The sequence below is a fragment of the Heterocephalus glaber genome, unplaced genomic scaffold (genome assembly GCF_053883595.1).
Source record: "Heterocephalus glaber isolate CG9 unplaced genomic scaffold, H.glaber_assembly_v1.0 deba00001744, whole genome shotgun sequence".
Taxonomy (NCBI): Eukaryota; Metazoa; Chordata; class Mammalia; order Rodentia; family Bathyergidae; genus Heterocephalus; species Heterocephalus glaber.
In genome coordinates this window covers 3,448,947-3,463,731 of record NW_028258450.1, presented here as the reverse complement: position 1 = coordinate 3,463,731, position 14,785 = coordinate 3,448,947, and the positions used below count along the sequence as shown (strand labels likewise).

Below are 14,785 nucleotides of genomic sequence, written 5' to 3'. Positions count from 1 at the left end.
CCTCTATAAACATGGGTGTGCATATATCGCTGTGGTATGATTCTTTTAATTCTTTTGGGAAGATATCCAGTAGGGGAATAGCTGGGTCAAATGGGACCTCTAGTCCTAGTTCTTTGAGGTATCTCCATACTGATTTCCATAGTGGTTGTACCAGTCTACACTCCCAGCAGCAGTGGAGCAGGGTTCCTTTTTCCCCACAGCCTCGCCAGCACTTCTTATTGGTTGATTTCATGGTAGCCATTCTCTCTGGGGTGAGTTATACTGTATTTGTACAATACTGGGTTTTGTTTTTGTTTTTGTTTTTTTTGGTGCCGGGGATCAGACTTGAGTCCTTGGGCTTGTGAGGCAGGCGGTAGAACCACTGAGCTAAATCCCCGGCCCTATAGTGTATTTCTAGATCCCCAATGCGGTTTACTTAAAACTACTATTCCCGGGCCTGGGATTTAGCTCAGTGGCGCCGCGCCTGCCTCACAAGCGCAAGGTCCTGAGTTCGATCCCCCGATACCGAAAACAACAACAACAACAACAAAACAACCAAAACTACTATTCCCACCATGGTCTCCTCTCCAGGGGGTGAGTTTGGGTAGGGGGTTGTGCCAGACTACATTTCCCGAAACGCAACGCTTTCTTTCTTCACGGGCTGTCAACCACGTCGGGAATTGTAGTCGTTCAAAGAAACCATCGCCCACAACTCCCAGCATGCTCTTGGCATCTGGCTCCTTTGACAGGAAAAGGACTGTCCTACAGCATGCTGGGAGGCGTGGGCGGCCTTTTCCCTCACTTGCCGCCCGTCGGAGAAACTCCTACTTGAAACTACAAATCCCACATGGCCATGCGCGAGGGGAGGCGGGCACTTCTTCCGGAAGTTCGTTCCAGCTGTGGGTGCCCCAACTGCAGCCACAACGGGAGCCACCTAGTCGCCGCCGCGGGACCTGGACTGCTGGGGTCCGGACAGGGGTCGCCATGGTAACGGGGCGCGCCACGCCCGAGACTAGCAGAGGGAGGGTCCACGCGCAAACAGCCAAGGCACTGACGAGCCCCCCTGCCGCGGACGGTCTTAGCCAGGCGCGGGCTCTAAGATTGGGGCCACCAGGGGTTGGGGATGGGGGAACAGGGCCTCAATTCTGTCCTGGGGGTGCTCTGCGGTCGCCAGGCATGGAGACAAAGGGAGGGGGTGCCAAGGGAAAGGGCTGTGCCCGTGGGAGATACTAGAGGTTGTTGGGGGCTTTTGAAACTGGAGAGGCAATTTGAGCGGCACGGGTAGGGAGAAGGGTTTAGAGGTGAGGAGGCGTTGGACAGGAATGGGGGACACTGGAACAAGGAGCGAGGTCTCCCTGTAGGAGGGATCTCCAGAGGCAGGGAACTGGCATTGCAGGCGGAGAGGGGGTGTTGGAGGAGGGAGAATCTAAAGGGGAAGGGACTGGGCACTGGAGACCGGAAGTAGGCAACTGCCGGGAACCAAGGTCTAGAGTAGGGGAAAGCGAGGTGCCAGAAGAGAGAGGCTCAGAGGGCGGGGGGCGCTAGAAATGGAGAGCAGCTGAACTGAACTTTCCAAGAGGAAAGGTCTTGGTGGGGAAGGTGCAGGCTTGGAGGTGTGACACTGGGGGAGGAGGCTCTTGGAGCAGAGACTGAGCCCTGGATTTCGAGGGTACCCCTCTTACCCAGGTTAGGGCTTCGGAATTGAGGAAGGATTCTTTGGTCAGGGAGTCAGGACAGAAGATGAATGGGAATGTCAGACTGCAGATGAGTCTCCCCAAGGAACAGGGTCCTTGGAGGCAAGATGTGATTTTTTTGTGTTTTGTTGTGGTAGTAGACCTTTTTTTTTTCTTTTGGGGAGAGTTTTACTATTTAGTTTAGGCTGGCCTCGAACTCACAGGAGTCCTCCTGCCTCAGCCTTCCAAGTGCTGAGAGTACAGGCCTGAGCCACTGTGCCTGGCAAGGTGTGACCCTTGACGAAGGGAGGCAGCCTTGGAGTTGGAGGAGGGATGTTTCCAGTGAAAGGCTCCTGAAGCTGGAGAGGGGACTGAAACTGAGAAAGTGGAAGTCAAAAAGGATCAACTCTGAGGGAAAGGAGTTGGAGACGGGAAAAGCTGGGAGCGTCCACAGGGGATAGCAGAGGGGTGAGGATGCAGGGTGGAAGGGGACATGGAGACATTCTGACTGGGAGGAGAAACACAGAGCGGTGTTGGGCACAAGAGACAGTGCTGTCAAGTTCTCTGGCCCCCTTCCAGAGGTGCCCTGGGTCCCTGCCTCATCCCCAGCTGTGGCTACCTGCTTCGTCAGCCCCACTCCCCTCCCCCCTTGGCCCTTGCCAGGCTAGGAAGTGGTTTTCCCTGGCTCAGCAGAAGGCTTTCTTGGAAGGAGCTTATAATGTCCTGTTCCTGCCTGCTTTCTGGGTTGGGGCCAGGTGGAGTATGTCAAGAATGAGGTTTAGGAAAGGAAGTGGGGTGCTATTAAGGGGCTCTCAAGTTAGGGTAAGAGGGTTTGAGCAAAGCCTTTAAGCTGCCAGGTCTTTCTTTCCTTGAGCCTCAGTTTTCTTATCTGTAAAATGGGCAGCAGCTTGCTAGGCTTCCTAGTTGGGTAGGTTGGGGCCTTGTTTTCTCAAAGACAAGTAACAACAAATTATACTGCTACTAGGAGCTAGTATTCTATGACACTTAGACTCTGCTAATCCTGTACTACACCTTTGTGTCCATTGCCCTGTGCCTTAGTCTTATGAAGGAGGTATTCAGTATGTCCACGGTATGGGAAGGGAAGCTGAGCCCAGAGAGATTAAGTGATCTGCCCTGGACACACAGCAGTAGCAGCCAGGATTCACTCTGGCTCTAGAATCTGTGCTCTTAGCCACTCAATCAAATGCCTCTCAGATGTAATGATGGCTAATTTTATCTAGGGCTCCCTGTGTAACAGGCACTGTGCTAAGTACTTCTGGGTTTGTCTTGTTTTGTTTTGTGGTACTCATGGCGGAACCCAGGGCCTTGTCCTCATACACACCAGGCAAGTGCTCTGCCCCTGAGCTACATCCCCAGCCCTTTTTAAAATTTTATTTTGAGGCAGTGGCTCTCTGTGTTGCCCAGTTTGCCCTCAGGCTTGTGATCCTCCTGCCTCACCTTCCTGGGTAGCTGGGATTACAGGCCTGCACCACCATGCCTGGCTCCTAAGCTCTTCTGACTTTGACTCATTCAGTTTGTACAGTAGCTGTGATGTCTGGCCTGACTTTTCAGAATCATAACAAGCTTCGCAGCCAGAACTAGTGATAATCATAACTAACATGGAACATGAATTCTGAGCCAGGCCCCGCTCTGGTACTTCTGCATTGTTTATACTCTCGGCAAACAGGCAGTTAGGTCACTTAAAGGACAGGGCTTGGGCATGTGGTTCAGTGGTAGAGCACTGGCCTGGCCTGTGGGAAGCCCTGGTTCTTTCCCAAGCACTACAGAAACAAAACAGCAAAAAGGCAGATGCTTTGGAAAACAAGTCCTGAAAAGGTTTAACATGAAGTTTCCGTGTGACCCAGCAGTTCTGCTCCAGGTCTGCTCCCAAGAGTCTACGCAAAAACCTGTGCATAGCTTCCCATAGCAGCAGCAGTTATCATGGTGGCCAGGAAGTGGGAATGACCCAAATGCCCACCCAGTGAGAGCGTAAGCAGAGTCAGAGGTCATGGCGTGTACGTTACCATAGAAAGGAGCGAAGCCCTCAAATGTGCTGCCTGTGGCTGCACTCTGGACACTCATGTCAGAAGCCAAGTACCCAGAACCACATCTGTGGGATGCCACTTACATGAGATGTCCAGAGCAAGTCCACAGGGGCAGCAAGTAATTATGGTTGCCAGGGGTTGGGAGGGAGGGGAATAGAAGGTTTCTTTGGGGGGGTAATAAGAATGTTCTGGCCAGGTGTGGTAGCATACACCTGTAATCCCAATACTCAAGAAGCCGAGGCAGGAGGATCTCCAAGAGTTCAAGGCCAGCCTGGGGTACATAGGGAGACCCTGTCTCAAAAAACAAAAACAGGGCCGAGGATTTAGCTCAGTGGTTCCGCCGCCTGCCTCGAAAGCACAAAAACCCAAGTTTGATCCCCAGTACAAAAAAAAAAAATTACCAAGCCAAAGGGCCGGACACCTACCTCAGTGGCCTGCCTTGAAAGCACAAAGTCCTGAGTTTAATCTCTGTACCAAAAAAAAGAAAAAAGTAAGCCAAAAAAGAAGAAGAGTGGCAGAGCCAGTTTAATTTATTTTGGTTATTGGAGACAAGGTCTCACTATGTGGTTCAGGCTGACTTAGAACTTACTAGGAGTGGGCCAGGGATTTAGCTCAGTGGTTCCGAAACCAGCCTCCCAAGCACAAGGTCCCGAGTTAGATCCCTGCTACCAAAAGAAAAAAAGAACTTACTAGGAGTGCTGGGATCACAGGTATGAGGCTGAGATACAAACATTTACTGAGTGTCTCCTACACACTGGCCATTGAGCCAGGGTGATAAATGTATTTAACCTTTAAAACACCTTGGTAAGCTAGGCGTCCTTGGGGAACTCTTCGTGGAGCCCTGGAGCCGCCCGCTGGGAGAAGGAAAGTCTTGGAAGTCGCTCCCCGGGGGGCTGGGGGAGTCCCTAGCTCCCCTGCAGGGGTGGGCGGGGCTCCCAGACTCTGGCCCCACCCACCGCTCTCAAGCCTCTCCTCGTGCTCCCGCAGATCCGCTTCATCCTCATCCAGAACCGGGCCGGCAAGACGCGCCTGGCCAAGTGGTACATGCAGTTCGATGATGATGAGAAACAGAAGCTGATCGAGGAGGTGCACGCCGTGGTCACCGTCCGCGATGCCAAGCACACCAACTTTGTGGAGGTGATAAACACCCCCCTTGTGACCTGTCCCTCTGGCCATCGCCTTCCTTTTTGGGTACTTTTTTTCCCCTAAAGACAGCGTCTCGCTATGCAGTCCAGGCTGTTTTTCAACTCACTGTGTAGCCCATGATCCTCCTGCCTCAGCCTCCTTAGTGCTGGGATGACAAGGGTGTGCCACTATGCCTGGCGTTTTTTGATACTTTTCATTGTGAGAAGTGCAGAGAGAGAGGAGAGGAGAATGAAGATCCATATAACCCCTACTCAGATTGTACCAGTGTTACTATTTCACCCTCCTGCTTGACCTTATTTATTTTTGTTTTTATCAAGGAGTTGTTGTATTGGTATTGTTGCTGTTGTCTTTACAGTGCTGGGGATGAACCCAGGGCCTCACACGTGCTAGGCAAAGTGCTCTGCCACTGAGGTACAGCCCCAGCCCTTTTCATTTTTTATTTTGAGACAAAGTCATGCTAGGTAGCCCAGGCTGAGCTTGAACTTGCCATCCTCCTGCCTCAGCCTCCCTAGTAGCTAGGATTACAGGTATATGTCACCATGCTGAGGTTCCTGTGACTCAGCTTTAATCTGGAAGTCTCCATCTTTTATTCCTATGACATTCACCTGTTCGAGAGGCCAGGCTAGGGCTGGGGGTGCAGCTCAAGGCTAGAGGACTTGGCTGGCACTCAAGAAGTCCTGGCTTCCATCCCCAGCACCACACACACAGAAAAGACCAGGCTGATTGTCCTGTAGAATTCAACAAACATTAAATATTTTGGGGTTTTTTTTGTTTTGGTTTGGTTTTGTGAGACAGGGTCTCGATATGTAGCCCAGGCTGGCCTGGAATTTGAGGCAGTCCTCCTGCCTCAGCCTCCCAAGTGCTGGGATTATGGGCCTGTGCCACCACACCTGGCAAAGCATTTAATAAAAATTAACCACAGGCGTCCTATGTGCAGGGCTGTTCTTGGTCCTGAGGGGACCACAGTGAACACAACATGAGGACAGAAATCTCTGCCCTACAGAGCTTCTTCTGGCTGCTGGAAGATGGATAGGACCAGCCCAGCCTGACAGGGCGGTGCACACTTGTGATCCCTGTATCCTGGGTGGCTGAGGCAGGAAGACTGTGAATTTGAGCCCAGCCTGGACAACTTAGCTCCTTAGCGAGACCCTGTCTCAAAATAAAACAAAATTTAAAAGGGCTGGGGGCCGGGGATTTAGCTCAGTGGTTCTGCCACCTGCCTGCTTCATAAGCACAAGGTCCTGAGTTCGATCCCTGGTACCAAAAAAAAAAAAAAGCTGGGGGAATGTATTTCAGTGCAGAAGCCTTGGGTTCCATGGCCAGTACAAACAAAAACAACAGCAAAAGCAAAAAGCAGACATAGGCCTGTCTGCAGATAGTGACCACCAGAATGCACAGGGCTAGAGGAAGGAGCCTGGAAGGGGTGGGAGTCAGGAGGGCTTCCTGGAGGAGGGGACATGCTGGGGAGTATCAAGTGGGAATGATAACAAGTTTTTTTGTTTCTTTTGGGGGGGTATAGGGAATTGAACTCGGGAGCTTGTGCTTGCCAGGCAGGCACAGCACCGCTGAGCTGCATCCCTGGCCCCCTTCATTTTTTTTTTTTTTTTCATTTTGTTTTTGAGACAGGGTCTTACTTAAGTAGTCTAGGGTGACCAGGAACTTGTTATGTAGCCCAGGCTGGCCTTGAACTCACAGTGATCCTCCTGCCTGAGCCTCCTCAATGGTGGGATTTCCTGTTTCCCTGGGAATTTAGGACCAAGGAAGAAGAGGTACCAATCAGGATCAGGTCACTTGCCTGTGGGTTATGGGTAAGCATTACTGTAATATTAGAAAACAGATCAGTGTAGAAATTAACAAAAGGTTGAGCTGAAAGAATAGAAGGGCAAGGACTCATGTTGGCACCCAGAGTCACCACTAGATGGTGCCATATACACACCCCAGACCTAGGCATTGGCCAGAATGTGTACTTTGTGGGTTTTGTTTGTTTTTTTGGTACTGGGAATTGAACTCCAGACCTTGGGTTTTTGAGGCAGCGGTGGAACCACTGAGCTAAATCCCTGGCCCCAGATTGTGTACTTTGTACCCTTCTGTGAGTGTCAGTTTCTGTATCTCTCCTTTCTTTTCTTTTCTTTTTTTCTTTCTTTCTTTCTTTTGGTGCTGGGCCAGGGCTTCCAAGCGCTATGCCAGGCTCCACCCCAGCCCATCAATCTCTTTAACTTTGCAGACACAAAATCAGAGTCTGCATCCCTGCTCCATGGGCTTGGTGTATGTGTTATTATTCTAATATTTACAGGCACCAGTTGAATATCCCTTATCTGAAAATCCAAAATCCAAAAATCCAAAAGTTTTTGTTGTTTTCAGAGTTTCCCTCTGAGGCCCAGGCTGGTCTTGGATGCCTTGGCTCAGGTGATCCTCTTGCGTGAGCCTCCTGAATAGCTGGGAATTCTGTGTGTGACACTGCACCCAGCTCAAAATCTGAAACTTTTTTTTTGGCCAGCATAATAGTGCATGCCTGTAATCCCAGTACTCTGGGAGGCTGAGGCAGGAGGATTGCAAGTTCGAGCCCAACCTGAGCTATTCAGTGAGACTTTGTCTCAAAATAAAAACTAAAAAGGGGCTGGGCATGTAGCTCAGTGTGAGGTCCTGGGTTCAAAACCCGGTACCACAAGGGAAAAAAATCTTGAAACTTTTTCAGTGTGGATAAGAAGCTCAAAAGGTTTTGAGCATTTCAGATTTTGGATTTTCAGGTTAGGGATGGTAAACTAGTAAAGTCTATGCAGTTTCCTAAACTCTAAGATCTGAAACACTTCTGGGCCCAAGTCAAGGAGCCCCGCAGAGGATTGCCTGTGTTGGGGTCAGTGAGGGCAGAGCCCGTACTCTGGGTACAGCCAGGGCCTGGCACATGCTAGGCTGGTGCTCAACCTCTGAGCTCTGTATCCAGCCCTTTTCCTATTTTTCACTTTGAGACAGGGTCTTGTTAAGCTGCCCAGGCTGAGTTGGATCTTGAGATCTTCCTGCCTCAGCCTGTTGAATAGCCGGGCTCACAGGTGTGTGCCGGCCCTGGGCCTGGAGCACTCTGACCATACTCTGGGGTTTTTAGCAGACGCTCACTCTCCTTGGGGGGCCTCCCTGACTTCCAGACTCTAAGGGGGTGAGGTCTGCCTCAGGACCCTGTGTGTGTGGGGGGGTGGTGGCGTGTCTGTATGTCCTTCTGTCCCCAGGAGTCCTGGGGGTCAGGGCTGGGCACAGCAGTGAGGGAACTGGAGGTTTCAGTGCCTCCCTGACTGCTATGGGGGTCCCTGGCGCCCCTCATGCACACCCTCTCTGCCTGCAGTTCCGGAACTTTAAGATCATTTACCGACGCTATGCCGGCTTGTACTTCTGCATCTGCGTGGACGTCAGCGACAACAACCTGGCCTACCTGGAGGCCATCCACAACTTTGTGGAGGTGCGGGCGCGGTGGTCCAGGGGGCCCTTGGGTGCTGGGACCCATCCCTGTCCTGTCACTCACTGATGACTTCAGCCACTCCTCTGCCTGTCTCTGTCTCTGTCTGCCCATTCTGCTCTCTACTGCCTCTGCCTCAGCCTGACTCTTCCCTTTTTTCATTTTTCCTTCTTTCTTCGTTTTGGTTTTTTGAGATGGGGTTTTGCTAACTTGACTTGAACTCACCCAGACTGGCCTTGAACTCAGGGAGATCCTCCGACCTCAGCTTCCTCAGGGCTGGGAGTACAGGCCTGGGCCTGCTTCCTTTGGGTTCTTTTTAGGCAGGATCTTGGTACATGGCCCAGGCTTCTGTCACCCTTCTCCGTCCTCTCCCGGAGCCCTTGTTCTTGTTCCCCTTGGCACCCTCTTTGTCTGTCCTGTCATCTTTGCCTCTGTCTCTTTTCCTAGATCTTTCTCCACCCCTGCTCTCAGTTTCTGTTATTTTTGTTTTTGATTTTTGGGGGGGAAAGAAGTGGGTCTCGCAAAGTGTTTCTGGGTTTTTTTATCTTCTTTTTTGAGACAGGGCCTCGCTGTGTAACTCGAGCTGGCCTTGAACTCACTGTGTAGCCCAGGCTGGTCTCAAACTCAAAATCCTCCTGCCTCAGCCTCCCGAGTGGCTGAGATGAGAGGCCTAGATAATCATGGCCCCCGCCTTGCTCTGCCTTCTTTCCGTGATCGTTTTTGCCCCTGGTGCTGTCTCTCTGTCCTCCTCCCCCTCCCCCTCAGGGTCTCTTTCCAGGTCCCCTGCTCCCTGTATCTCAGTCTCCCTCCCTGCCCTCTCTCACCACGTCCCATCTCCCTCACCCAGGTCTTGAACGAGTATTTCCACAATGTCTGCGAGCTGGACCTGGTGTTCAACTTCTACAAGGTAGGTTGCACCGGGAGGGGAGGCCTCAGTGAGCCAGGCCGTCCCTGACCATCACAGCCGGCTCTGCCCATGGCACAGGTTTACACGGTGGTGGACGAGATGTTCCTGGCCGGAGAGATCCGAGAGACGAGCCAGACAAAGGTGCTGAAGCAGCTGCTCATGCTGCAGTCACTGGAGTGAGGCCATGCCCCGCGCCCGGCTGCTGCCCACTCCCGGCCAGGCCTGCCTGGCAGCTTCCCCGGAGGAAGGACCCCGGCGGGGCCTGGGCCACCAGGGAGGACTCTGCACCTGCTGCCTCTGGGCCCAGCATGGGCGCAGGAGGCTACCCCGAGTGTCCCGAGTAACTGTGCCATCATTGTGTGATGCCGTGAGTGTGCGTGGAGCCCCCAATAAACATCTGGTCCTGCCTGGCCCTGCTGTCTCTGAGTCCCTGTCTTCCCTGGAAACTTAGCCTTGGCTTCAGTCCATCAGAAAGTCAGTCAACAAACAACCCTCCATGTACTGAGCAAGGTGGGGGGACCCCAGCACACGGCAGACCTGCTTCTGTCCCCACAGGGCCCCCAAACTGTAAGGGATGACAGGTTTAGACACCAAGTGCTTGGCACTAAACTAGAGCTCACATTCAGTGGCCCTGAGACTCTCCCAGGGGTTGTTGAGTGACTGGCGGATCACCGTACACTTGACCCTCAAGAGAATATAAGGAAAGGACTTTTTAAAAATTTTTTTGTTTTTTTGGTACTGGGGATCGAACTCAGGTCCTTGTGCTTGTACAGCAGGCAGTGAAACCACTGAGCTAAATCCCCGGCCCGGAAAGGACTTTTATTGTCCCTATTTTTCAGATGAGGTCATTCAGTTAAAAGACTTGCCCCGGGGAGGAGGAGGAAGAAGAGGAGGAGGCAGTAAGCCTTAAATGGGAAGCACACAAGGCCATGGCAGGATGGTTTTGGGGGCTGAGGGGTGGGTCCGTCTGCCTCCCGTTGGAGGGAGAGGCCCCAGGGCTGTGGAGCTGAGAGCCTCTGGTCTCAGTCCTGATGGCCTCACCAATTTAACAATGGAGTTGGGTGGTTTTTGTTTTTTGTACCGGGGATCGAACTCGGGTCCTTGTGTTTGCGAGGCAGGCGGCTGAACCACTGAGCTAAATCCCCGGCCCCAGCCTTTGTAACAGTGGAGAAGGATGGGAAGCACCTTAGGAGCAGTTTGTTCTGGTGGAATTGTCAGGAATTATTGCTTCAGATATTCTGCTGGGGATTTAGCTCAGTGGTTCTGGCACCTGCCTTGCAAGTGCAAGGTCCCGAGTTCGATTCCCCGGTACCCCCCCCCCCCAAAAAAAACTACATTGATTCAGACTTTCTCTCAAAATGTGAAAATAAATGCAAGATTTTGGGGATTGACACTGAGAGGCCCATTCTGCAGTTGGATAGCTATCTCTTTGCCGGGGAGTATGAAGATACTCTTGGAACATGTGTTATATTTGAAGAAAATGTTGAACATGTGGCTACAGAAGGCAGTAATAAAACAGTGCTGAAATATAAATGGCACACAATGAAGAAACTCAGCATGACCAGAACTCTTGACAGAAAAGAAGGAAGGAGAAGAAAGCATAGGAGGGGTAGAATGGCTGCAGATGAAGGATAATGATTCCTCCTGTAGACCCAACATGATTTGTAGCTTTGTACATGAAAATGAAGAGGAAGTTGTAGCTCCAGCCTCAGAAAAACGTTTAAAGGCGGAAGAGCAAGAGACTAAAGTGAAAGACGGTCCAAACCTCAACTGCGAACAGGAGAAACCACCGGAAACAGGGTTCTGGTCCTCCTGTTGACATCCCTTCTGAGATGGAAGGTTCTATTCTTATGGAAACTCAATTCACTGCCTTAAAAATCAGCCCTAGAAGAAATGTTCCTCATAATAACTAGTAATGAACTTGTAAAAAAAATTTTCATATAAAATAACAGCTGTATAGCAAAAAAAAAAAAAAAAAAAAAAAAGACCTGCCCAGTTCCTATGGCGAGCCAGAGCCTGCCAGGTTTATTTGTAGCAGGATGCTTTTCTTTTGGTTTTTTGAGACAGGATTTCACTATGTAGCCCAGACTGCCCTTGAACTTTTGGGGATCCTCCTGCCTCAGTCTCCCGAGTCCTGGGATTCCAGGTGTGCCACTATGGCTGACAGTAGTTTTTCTTTCACTGTGCTCATGTATGCTAGGCAAGTGCTCTGCTGCTGAGCTACATCCCTGGCCTTTAAAAAAAATTTTCATTTTGATTTTTTTTTTAATTGTTATTTTGAGGCAGTCTTACAAAGTTGCCCAGGCTGGTCTCAAACCTGTGATCCTCCTGCCTCAGCCTCCTGAGTAGCCAAGATGAGAGCTGTGCACCTAATCATTTTGTGGATGGAGAAATTGATAAATGCATTCCATTATATCAGACTTTTAAAATAAATATAACAATATGTTAGCTTTCTGTTGCTTCTGTAACAATTACCATAAACATAATGGCTTAGAACAACACAAATTTTTTATTTTATAATTCTGGAAGTGGGCCGGGGATTTAGCTCAGTGGCACCACGCCTGCCTGGCAAGTGCAGGGTCCTGAGTTCGATCTCCAGTACCAAAAATAAATATATATATTTCTGAAGTAAGAACCCTGAGCCAAGCATGGTGGAGCATGCTTATAATCCCAGCACTCGAGAGGCTGAGGCAGGAGGATCGGCTACATAGCAAGGCCAGCCTGGGCTACATAGCAAGACCCTGTCTCAAAAAAACCCAAAAAAACTCAGGAAGCTGAGGCAGGAGGGCTACTTGAGCCCATGAGTTTGAGGCCAGCATGAGCAACACAGCGAGACCCTGTCTTGGAGGGAAGTCAAGGAGGAGGGAAGGAAGGAGAAGGCCGGCACCACCTCCCTGTGGACCTACCAGAATGGCTGATTACCAAACACCTCCTGTGTTGCTGCTGGGAAGGCACACAGGGCAGCCACTTGGGCAGCAGCCCGGCAGCTTCTTGCAGAGGTAAATACACACTTGCCTGTAGCTCAGCGGCCCCACTCTGGCTTGTTTACCCAAGAGAAATAAAACTCAGGCACACATGCAACTAGCTGCGTTATTCACCATAGCCAAGTGCTGGAGTGCAGCCAGATGGCCACTTACTAAGGACACAGTGAGTGAGATGCGCTCCGTCCACAGTGGAATAACATCCGCCATAAAAAGGAACCAATGCTGACCATGTGGCACACGCCTGTGATCCCAGCACTCAGAAGGCTGAGCCAGGAGGATCATAAATTCAAGCCCAGACTGGGAAACTTAAGAGACTTGGAAAACACTGTCTTGAAATTAAAAAACCTAAGGGCTGGAGGTCAAAGTAGCTAAATTGCCCAGGCTGGGATCCAATGTGTGATCCTCCTGCCTCAGCCTCCTGGAGTACAGGATTCCAGTGCCTGACGTCACACACTATAACTGTTAGGTAGGGCGCGCCCTAGTGTGGCTCAGTGTGAAGGGCCTGGGACTCCCTGCTTAGCACGTGTGGGCTTTTTCTGGGGGTTGATGAGCCAGCTCCACTAACACCTGTGTTCTGGACTTTGAGCCCCCAGAACTCTCAAGAGACAGTCATTTCCGTTGTTGAAGCTGGCGTTTTGGATCCTTTGTCATTGTGCCTGGGAAACAAAGACTGTGAAAAACAAGGATCTACAGAAAGGCAGGGTAATTCGGAGGACAAAAGTGAGCGCTTATAAGAACTCAAGATTCAGCCTTTGCAGCCAGGGAACATGGTACTTGCATAACAGTTGAGAGCGCATTAACGGCAGAGCCCAGACTGAGCCGCCCACAGCCATGGAGAATCAAGGTTTTCTTTATAGTACTGGGAAATGAACCCAGTGTGCTGGGCAAGTGCTCTACCTCCAAGCTGTACCCTGGCCCTCTGATAGATGACCAAAGCCACCTTTGTGTTGCTGGGGAAGGAGGAGGAAGCACATAAAAAGCCGAAAACACCCCTGTCTCAATATTGGGGAAAAAATGAAAAAATGCTTGGGAATGTAGCTCAGTGTGAAGGTCCTGGGATTAGTCCCCAGTACTGGGGAAAAAAATGTGAAGAACTTCCTTATTGTGGTTGTATAGTAGAGAAAAATTTCTTAGGACACAAAGTACTAACCACCCAGGCGTGGTGCATGCCTGTGATTTCAGCACTTGGGAGGCTAGGCCAGGAGGATTGCCATGAGTTTGAGACCAACCTGGGTGATAGTACTACAGAGTACTAACCATAAAAGAAAAGACTGATCAGTTCTGCATTGGAAGGAAAGCGCCCAGGAATCAAGACACCATAAAGGAAATGAAGACAAGCCCCAGGCTGTAAGGAGACATCTGCCACACATGTCCCCAACAGAGGACTTCATGTCCACAACATGGAAAGAGCTCCTACAAATCAATATAAAAGACAACTGCATAGGAAAATGAGGTAAAATGGAAGCATAACCATTTCAGAAGCCCAAGATGGGGGAGCAGATCACACAGGGGGAGGGAGATTGGACCTCTGCCTCACCCACACACCAGAGTGCGATTAACCACGGCATTAACTATCAAAATGATCCTGCCTTTGCTGACACCTTGTTTTCCTAAATAGTTGTAGTTAACAGCAAGGGTCCAAATAAAGAGGGGCCTGGGAAAAAGTGAATGCAGGCAGAGATGGGAAAGGTGAGTTTTTTCTAGCCTGGGGAAGGAAAAGGAGGCCTAGCCTGCAGGGAGTGTGAGGCTACACTGTGGTCAGCTCCTCACCCAGTGCTTACCTGAATCTTACCAGGGTTAACCTGGCCACTACCCTCAGCGATGCAAGCCACACTGGCTGACAACTTTTTCTAGTTTGAAACAGGGTTTCTTGCAAAGTTCCTACATTGTCCAAGCTGGGCTTGAATATTCGATCCTCCTGCCTCAGCCTCCCAGAGGGCAGGATTCCAGGCATGTGCCCCTGTTCCTGCCTGACAGCACACACTGTAACTGTGGGGAAGGGAGCCCTGGTGTTTGGCTGTGCAGAGGAGTCCAGCCCCTGCTTCGGAGGCTGCAGAACAGCCTCCCCTTTCTGGGAGCACAGGCTGGGGTCTCCAAAGGGACTCAGGACTCTGCCTTCCGGGCCCCAGCTCCTGGGAAGCAGGAAAACCTGTTGCTCTGACCTTTGAAATGTCCCCAAAGGGTGCTCCTACGGCTAGTTCAGCTGCCACCACCTTCCTGAACAGTGCAGTCGCCTCCTTGCTGCCAACAGAAATGTTCACACGTGGCAGTAGAACATTTTACAGAAGTGAGATGCTGGCCAGGCATGGTGGTGCCTGCCTGTAATCGCAGGACCCAAGAGGCTGAGGCAAGAGGATCCCCGTGATTTTGAGGTCAGCCTGGGCTACATGGTAAGTTCAAGGACAGCTTGAACTACAAAGTGATATGCTTACTCAAAAAAAAAAAAAAAAGGAATTGAGATGCTACCAGTCCCCTCCTCTAATCCCTCCTGTGGCTCCTGCCTCACTCAGAATAGAAGCCAAAGTTCTTATGTGACCCCTGTGACCTCACCTCCCACCCATCAAACACACTGGCTCCCTTGCTATCCCTTAACTCTGTGAGGCACA

The 14,785-nt window shown here is 50.8% G+C and overlaps 1 protein-coding gene and 1 pseudogene across 1 annotated transcript; both read left to right on the top strand.

Moving 5' to 3' along the window:
• The first annotated feature begins 859 nt into the window (after window positions 1-859).
• Window positions 860-9,607, top strand: Ap2s1 (adaptor related protein complex 2 subunit sigma 1). The gene is made up of 5 exons (XM_021245955.2): window positions 860-1,026; window positions 4,685-4,834; window positions 8,178-8,291; window positions 9,136-9,195; window positions 9,274-9,607. The coding sequence occupies exons 1-5, from the start codon at window positions 964-966 to the stop codon at window positions 9,373-9,375; spliced, it is 489 nt and encodes a 162-aa protein (XP_021101614.1). The 5' UTR covers window positions 860-963; the 3' UTR covers window positions 9,376-9,607.
• On the top strand, window positions 9,380-11,226 carry LOC101716943 (general transcription factor 3C polypeptide 6 pseudogene; annotated as a pseudogene).
• Window positions 11,227-14,785: the final 3,559 nt, after the last annotated feature.